Source organism: Clarias gariepinus, chromosome 9 (assembly GCF_024256425.1).
Source record: "Clarias gariepinus isolate MV-2021 ecotype Netherlands chromosome 9, CGAR_prim_01v2, whole genome shotgun sequence".
NCBI lineage: Eukaryota > Metazoa > Chordata > Actinopteri > Siluriformes > Clariidae > Clarias > Clarias gariepinus.
The window spans coordinates 10,241,333-10,250,521 of record NC_071108.1 but is presented as its reverse complement, the minus strand read 5'-3'; the positions used below and the strand labels follow the sequence as shown (position 1 = coordinate 10,250,521).

The following is a 9,189-nucleotide window of genomic DNA, read 5'->3' as shown; positions in this document are numbered from 1 at the left end:
CACCCTGGCGTGCTATCAATCAGCTTCTGGGCCACATCCTGACTGATGGCAGCCCATTCTTGTATAATCAATGCTTTGAGTTGGTCAAAATTTGTGGGGTTTTGTTTGTCCACCTGTCTCTTGAGGATTGACCACAAGTTCTTAATGGGATTAAGGTCTGGGAAGTTTCTTGGCCATGGACCCAAGATTTAGATGTGTTGTTCCCCCTGCTACTTAGTTATCAATTTTGCCCTATGGCAAGGTGCGCCATCATGCTGGAAAAGACATTGTTCATCACCAAACTGTTCTTCGACATTTGCTCTCAAAGGATGTTTTTCTACCATTCTTTATTCATGGCTGTGTTCTTAGACAAAATTGTGAGTGAGCCTGCGCTCTTGGCTGAGAAGCAACTCCACACATGAATGGTCTCAGGATGCCAGAAAACTCCCTAGAACTTAATCCCATTGAGAACTTCTGATCAATCCTCAAGAGGCAGGGTGAAAAACAAAAACTCACAAACTCTAAGCACTGATTGTGCAAGAATGAACTGCTATCGGTCAGGATTTGGCCCAGAAGTTGATTGACAGCATGCCAGGACAAATTGCAGAGGTCTTAAAAAAATAGGAGTCAACACGGTAGTTATATTAAATTAGGAAAAGATTAATATTATATTGCAATTATACATTCACTATATTGAATTTTCACATAAACGTAATTTAATTGTTTATAAAAGGCCTTTGACACTTATGAAATGCTTGTAATTATACTTCACGATACCATAGTAACATCTGACAAAAAACCTAACCCTAACCCTAACCCAGTGGTCTAAAACCACTGAAGCAGCACACTTAGTAAAAAAAATATATATTTGTATCATTCTCAAAACGTTTTAGCCACGGCTGTATACCTGGACAGCAGATTTAAGGTAGTGTTTTTTAACCAAAATGTTGATCTTAGAGAATACTCTGTATAATAGAAATGATATATTGAGCCTGAGATCAGGTTCGCAAGATCTGACACTTTTTGAATATCTTCAGAAAAACACAATCTGCCTGATTCATGTTGTTCATAAAAGCTGTATGAACAGAGGGTTTTTGCAGCTCTTTAATCAACCCCATACAAAAAGAAATGTTCTATTTGTTGTTAGCAAGCATGTAATTGTGCCATGCCTGTCTTTTTTTTTTTTTTTTTTGCTTAAATAATATGCGAACACTGCCATCTTATGGTTTTTAACACTGCTGTCCAGTTCACATTCTTTTAAATAGGAGTTTTCAGGGATGTTAGAATATGTTTTAGAAATGTTTTGTTTTAAAAAAAAGCATATTGTAGTAAGTAAATATTTAATGTAATTAGTTTAAGTATAAATTAATAATTTGATTAAATGTTAATTATCAGTAAATAAAAATTTAAAATTCTAATATTTTTGGGTAAGCTAAAGTGACATTTCTGGTTAAACCTTAAGCAACAGCTTGTTGTGAACTGTATAAGAACTAATTTTATTTTCCTTTAATTGGAAATTATCTGTAATGGTTTGTACTGCCGCTTTGCACCTTCAGGGTCCAGGTTTGATTCCCGGCCAGGCTCGATTCCCGTCTCTGTGTGCATGGAGTTTGCAAGTTCTCCCCGTGCTTGGTGGGTTTCCTCCGGGTACTCCGGTTTCCTCCCACAGTCCAAAGACAAAGAGTAGGTTAATTGGCATTCCCAAATTCCCCTTTGTGTGAATGAGTGTGTAAGTGAGTGTATGTGTGTGTGCCCTGCGGTGGATTGGCACCCTGTCCAGGGTGTACAAGACTCCTGGGATAGGCTCCATGCCCTTATAATAATCTATACCTAATCAAAAGCTTGTTGTCTCTCATTACAAACTTAAAGTACACTTTCACTTGTATATATATATATATATATATATGTTTGTGTGTGTGTGTGTGTGTGTGTGTGTGTGTGTGTGTGTGTGTGTGTATACTGTATATATTAGTCCTATTTTTAAGCTTTAGGCAGCCTTTTATTTAAATAACAGAGAGCAACCAATTATTAGGTACGTAAATGTGAAATTTGAGCATTTAATAGAATATTTGTTTCATATTTTCCTGATTTAATTGGCTCTCTGTGGGTTTTGTTGTTATTGTTGTTGTTTGTCTGTTTTTGGCACAACTGTAATAAACCTCCAGGCAGTATATAATGAATAACACCTCAGAACCATACAGAAATAAATTGGCAAGAAAATGGAAAGTCCAATGAAAAAACTTTTTTTAATGGTTCTCTCTGTCTTATTCATTATATTGTATCAGGTTAGAAGGGCAGGTAAGAACAGTATTGGAAATGTTGGAACATCACAATGAAAAAAAAATGGAAAGCTTGGGATCACTTAGCTAGCACAATTCAATGTGAGGACATGATGACAGAAAGGGCTACTCTAAAGTGTTCCAAGATGTGACCCTCATGCCAGGTATTCCTAATCATTGACCTCAACACTGGGGGTTCCTGGAGATAAATGAATGAAATCGCAATATGTTGTGTAAAATTAAAATATTTGATTTTGTAATATGTTGGTAATGAAGAAATATAGCAACAGCAAAAATGAGGCCACGGTAACAAATAACTTCTTAACCTCTTTAGCAGATTTGGTTTAAAGCAAGTAAAACTTATCATGCCTTTCAACTGACAGCTGTTACTCACAGTAAAGAAGATTCTCACCTAATCTTAACCCGAACTTTACATCAAAATGTTCAACTTTCATTAATACTTAAATTTACCCCTTGGTGGCTAGAACCTGAAACTTCAAATCTTTCACCTTCAACTCTTTCTGTCTCTCTTTGAGGTTCATCAGGTGATCTTTCTCTCCCCCCAGGCCTGTGCAGCTCAAAGTGTACCACACCAATTCGGTACAGCTCTAGCATGACAATGAGGATATTTTTACATGTAAAGAAGATCATCAGCTGGTTTAGAACCTTTTCCCTAAGCATCAGATACAGGCGGTAAACCAGGAACGGGCCATCCTGAAGCCCAACAGTAAGAAGAAGGCTCCAGATTTCAGTGGAGCAGCAAGAGATATAGGGGCAGGGCAGTAACCCAGGTGTGTTGGGTTTAAGATTGATGTTTGTGTGGGATTTAGGGGGATTTGTTTGTGTCAGTACCAAAGGGAATTGCATTAAGGCCCAGGAGAAGAGACTCAGTCCTACAATAATTACAGCATGGTTGGTTTTCACTTCAGGCTCCTTGAAAGTGTCAAAAATGTCCAGGATGTCCGCACCCAGGCCCACATAGACCATAAGGAGCTGTGAGAGCTGGTCACGTGTCATGTCACCCTTGGGCATAAGCCAGCGTCCTAGTACCAGTACAATGAGCATGGTCTGCTCCAAACCGGCCACCCAGTTCTCAGGTTCCAAATCTGATAAGTCCTAAGACAAATATACATGTAGAGAACAATTATAAAACATGTTCTTGCAAGCAATTTGGCTGAAGTAGAAAACGCTCTTTTATTATATATATATTTTTCATTAATTATGTTATGGAATTCTCACTTACAAGCTATATATGGAAAAACAAGAAACACCAAACATTCTGAGCAACTTACATATTAATTGTTTTATACAATCTTTAGTGGTAACCACCATTTATTTTGTAGTGTAGTTTAAATTTACTTCCATTAAAATATTGATCTAGTCTCACTTTGGTTAAAAGTTTCCTACATAAATTTCAATGTGTTCACCTATGTGCAGAAAGTGGTGCCAGTGGGATTTAATTTAAGAACATAAGAGTTCTTTAGTCCTGGTCTAAGTGCATAAGTTCCTTTTTCCAGAAAGATTTTTTGGCTTTGAAAAAGCATCATGGTGACATTAACGTTATGAATATGGGGACAATAATGATATTAGGTTGTTTTTGTTTTGCTTTTGTAAAGTTAGAATTATTTTCATGAAATGACATCAGAATAACATTAAGCACATGATACTAGCATAACACTGAACGAATGCCAGTAACACAGTGCTGTAAATACGACTTCTAAACAATATTAATAGCAATCCTACCAGGATGAGCGGGATTCGAACTCCGGGCACTGTGGAAAGAGCACTGTATGATTATTACTGGACCACTAGAGAACATGTTGTTGATGCTACTAAATACATGTACACAATACAAAGACAACATTAATTTGCCAAAATATTACATTAGAAATCAGTATGTTATTACAGTAAAGTAAATTGGGAGCTAAGATGCACCTCACAGTAATACTTCTGATAAAAAAAGTGATGCGTGACATGAGATAGACACGCAGTGTGTGGGAAACTGTTATGTCCATTTCAATCCCTGGTCTAAAATATAAACCCTGTTAGAAACGTGAGAGACCTTGGATGTGGTTGGATATTGTAAAACAGGATCTTAATCAGAATAATGCTCCAAATAAAGTTTAAAATTTCCTTTTGTTGAGGTAGTATTTGCAGCACTGTGTTTGGGACATTCATTCAACATTGTGTCAAGGTCATTTTAACAAGTCATTCTAACTTTCAAAAACATAATTCGACGTCATTGCAATGTCATTACAATGATAGCATAATGCCTGTGCTGAACTGGGCTTCATGTTAATTTAAATAACTTCTGTTATATTACCTGCACAACACACATGGTGTTATATCATTTCTATTTGTTATCAACCAAATGAGGATGGGTTCCCTGATTGAGTCTGGTTCCTCTCAAGGTTTCTTCCTATTGCCATCTCAGGGAGTTTTTCCTTGCCACCGTCGCCGTCACCCTTGGCTTGCTCATCAGAGAAATTTCATTCATTCATCATTCATTCACCTCATTATTATCTAGGCACATTTTTCTCACACATACACACTTCCAAATATTTTATTTTCTAAAAAATTATTTCATTTTTGTGAAGCTGCTTTGAGACAATGACCATTGTTAAAAGCGCTATATAAATAAAATTAAATTGAAATAATGCTCATCCAGCATTACTGTTCTGCTGAGATAGTCTGTCCACTTGCTCACTTATTCATCTGTATTAAAGAGATAACCAAACAGACCAAATTCCAAAATTTAAAACTTTTTTGCCAATACCACCATCAATACTATCTTGTTCGTAATCTTTATAGATAGTGAAAACCACCCATATTGCACCAACAGAACTCCTGTTACATTAAACAATGCCTTTTTGGAATAGAATGAGACCTCGGCATACAAATGCCCCGCCTTAGGAATTTTCACCTTAGAAACTGAAATTTTGCAAGAAATTTGACTCAGCATGCCAAGCATTTTTATACAAAATACATAAAATGTCTAGTCCAATGTTAATCCATAGAATCCTAAATCCTTGATTTACATCTACAGGGCTTAAATTCTATGAGAGCTGACTGGCCTTTGCTTTAGCCATATCAGCACCAACATGCTAACCCCATCACACAGCAAGAGCCAAAAGGCCTGTGATGCCTCTCATTTAATCTCACGTTGACAGTTTCAGATCTTTCAGCTTCTGAAAAGAGATCAGAGGAAGGATTCGGAGGTTGGGAGCTCTGCTGCTTGAAGATATCAGCAGCTAAAGTGATTATTAGCTGCTTGTGAGAATAATGCAGGCTACAAGCAGCCCACAGGTTAATCAGACAAACTTAATTCTTCTAGGAAGAAAAAAAAAGTGCTAGGTGGGCATGGAAATGAGGTGAAATTATCACTTTAGCTCTAATCAAATTGCAGTGTTGACAACACAGAACAAAACACATACACTGTGTATATTTGATCCTGTTTTGTGATTCAAGTGTCATTGCTCTATGGCTGACAGACATCATCGAATATCCAAGAGCACTCTGTATCAGCTGCACCTGCTTTTTTTTTTTTTTTTTTTTTGAACTCCACTTTGCCTTTCATATCCAGGACCATAAGAGCACCTATGAGACTGGATAATCATTTTGAGATCACATGCCCATACAGCACATTTCAAACAAAATTGAAAACTGATCTTTTGCACTGTGAAACTTGACAACACCCACCACTGCTAAGGGGATATGAGACAGGAGGAGAAGATCAGGTGAAGATGAGTTGATTGGCAGGTTGAACTGCAGCAGGTTCAGCTCCAGGAACCAGATGGAGGGAATCACAGTACTGAGATAAAGAAAGACCATAGGAGAAAACCTGCAGAAAAGAACATCAGAGAGAGGGAGTCATTGGGGGGGTTTCAGCACAATCTTTCAGATTTAAGCATGGATTGATCTGTGCTTTTTTTTGACAAGGCATGCAGGCAAATTGCCAGATTCATATATATATATATATATATATATATATATATATATATATATATATATAGATAGATAGATAGATAGATAGATAGATAGATAGATAGATAATCGTGCTGTTATACTGAATATTGACATGGCTTTATTGCCTAGCCAATGGCATAACCAGTATTACCACACTCTTGCCTGTGTGATATGCCTTAGACAAATTTTTATTTCTATTTGTCAAAATAAACTGCCTGTTTTGCATCAAGCAAAGAAAACAAATAAGGAGTTTGCTGAAATTTTACAAAAGAATTGTGGTCAGAAAAAAATGATTGACTGTGATTAGAAGTCACGTAAATGTTGGTGAAGGTACATTGTAAAAAAGAAATAAAAAAAAACAGTCAAATCATAGCTACAGTATGTTTAATAGTGAGCATTTCTAGTAAGAACATTTAAGAATTCTATGGATTAGCACTAAACAGCTGTGTGTCCAAGAAAACCACTTGTTAGTGACAATCCGGAATTTGCCAGAGAGCATAAATATTGGACTTTATAGCAATAGAAAAAGATCAAGTGGTCTGATAAGTCCAAATTTACTCTATTCCAGAACAGTTGGTAATGGGACATAAAGTGATGTACTGATCATGCATAGTATCAACTGTTCATGCCTCTGAGGGCAGTATTATGATCATTGCTGTAGTTGCTCAGGTCTTGGCTCATTAACATCATGTGATAAATAAACTAAAGTCAGCTGATTACATAAATGTATGGAATGACCAGGCTTTCCCATTAAAGTGGTTCTGGGAGCATGAGGAATCACGTTCACACATGAATTACAGTATCTACCATTTTGCCACAAGGTGGTCAAACAAAATAATAAAACCTATAGCCTTAATAGACCTTTATAAATCTATGGGCAACTTGTAAGCACATTTGAACCACCACAACCCTGAACAAGCAGTTACATATGATGAATAAATGAATGCTAAATATCCTCTTCTATTCTTATCTTTATCAGTTTAAAAAGGATTTTATTATATTTTCATTAGAAATAATTAGACTACATGCAAGATAGATAGATAGATAGATAGATAGATAGATAGATAGATAGATAGATAGATAGATAGATAGCATTTTTTATTAAAACCTACGTACAACATAAAAACAGAAGAAAAAAAATTAAGGATTAACACTAAGTTAGACCACAGAGGCTCTTCTTGCCGCCAGAAGGGACTCAATTCAGACTGCAAATTATTCCCATCAGCTATGCAAATCCCTTTCGATATAGCCAAGCCTCTCTAGAGAAGAAAAGCAAGACTTCAAAGTGTGTATGGGAGAGAGAGAGAGAGAGAGAGAGAGAGAGAGAGAGAGAAATGGAGAGAAAGTGTCAAGAAACCAGAATGTAAATAAAAAAGAAAATGAGTAGGAATAGAGGAGCAAATGAAGGCCAAGAACATCATGAGCTATCAGTTGGTTACAGGCAAAAAGACAGTGGAGGCGGTTAGGATCTAGAAATATTTTACACTGAAATCTGCAGTGATTTGATTTTGCATGGCAGATTTTTAAAGGTGATCAAAGAAGATCATGAGCTGATTATGTAAATGTTGAGATTGTAAAGACATTGTGGGCTGAAATATTAATAGCAGTATTAAAAGTAGCATTACTTGGACAAAAAAAAGAAATCAAGAGAAAGGAATTCACAAGTCTGTATCAGAGAACAGGTACCAAGTGGGGAGGGTAAAGGGCAGTGTGCTTCCTCTGAGACATGAGAAACCATCCAGTGCATCCTTTTTGAAGTGCTGCTCATCTAGTGCTATATAACGAGGCATTTAAACACCCCCAGAGGAAAGGGCTATCTGCTCTCATCCATATACATGAGCCCACAGATGGCCATGATTGGCTAGTGTCACACTGATTGATAAGGAATACAGTAATCAGGCAGCATGGCCAATTTTGATCTTATAGATTCCTCACCACAAATGATTTGGGATTTAAACTCATGATCTCTTAAGCATTCAGCCATTTCTGACATCCAGGCGAGTATGTGGTACAGTTTAAAGCATTCAGTAAGATATGAAATGCTTTATTAACAAAATGTGGATTGTAGCTAAAGGTAGAGTTATTTAAATATAAAACAAAACTTAAATTAAATATCACCATTTCCACTCTGCGTTGCGAGTGCATTTGATAGTAACGGCCATCTCTACACCCAGCAATGCCACACCGATCAGAAGCAGCCAATAGCAGGGCTCTCCCTTCACCACCACAACACGCCACACAGTCACAATTCCATGCACCGCGAACAGAAAACGACTTAGCAGGGCCAGGAGGACGTCCAGAACTCGGCACATTGCCCCGTCTCTGCACTCTGGGAGGGGGAATACATTATTGTCTCTGAGATGCATTATGCCTAGTTAATACACTTCCAGCCAGAAGTTTTTGAACACTTTTATTGCAGTTTTAACATTATTAGTGACACATATAAAAAGAAAACTTTGCAGAATGGCAATTAAATAAGGGAATATATTAAATAAATGGTCAGCCAAACCTCTCATTCTTTAAAATATAAGACTAAAGGTCCACTCTAATGGGACTTTAAATTAGTGCTTTATTAAAAGGTGCACTTGGAGGGTAAAGCAGTCAAGCCTGTAGATGAAAAAAAAAAAACTTATAGACAGTGCTGGAATTAATTATTTTGCGTGTTTAATTAGAATGATCAAGATCTAGGGCTTTTACAATTACAGCCAGTTAATTACCAATTAAATCAAAAAGCCTTTTTGTTCACTTATACCTATTTTTCCTTACTTATTTTTGTCCAGAATAAATAAATACATAAAACCATCTCTAATAAACAAACAATGTATGTTGTATCATAGTAAAGACAAACTAATTAATGCCAAAAATGTATATAAGAACAATCTCCAAAACTTAATTAGCAAGAAAGTCTAATTAAATAATCATAGAATAGAATGAAAAAGTAGAAAAATACATAGAAGATATATAT

At 36.4% G+C, this 9,189-nt stretch overlaps 1 protein-coding gene across 1 annotated transcript; it reads right to left on the bottom strand.

Moving 5' to 3' along the window:
* Positions 1–2,702: 2,702 nt before the first annotated feature.
* On the bottom strand, positions 2,703–8,563 carry LOC128530069 (transmembrane protein 26). The gene is made up of 3 exons (XM_053503788.1): positions 8,343–8,563; positions 5,958–6,099; positions 2,703–3,374 (listed from the first exon to the last, which is right to left on the bottom strand). Exons 1-3 carry the CDS (start codon positions 8,534–8,536, stop codon positions 2,703–2,705), a joined length of 1,008 nt encoding a protein of 335 aa, XP_053359763.1. The 5' UTR covers positions 8,537–8,563.
* Positions 8,564–9,189: the final 626 nt, after the last annotated feature.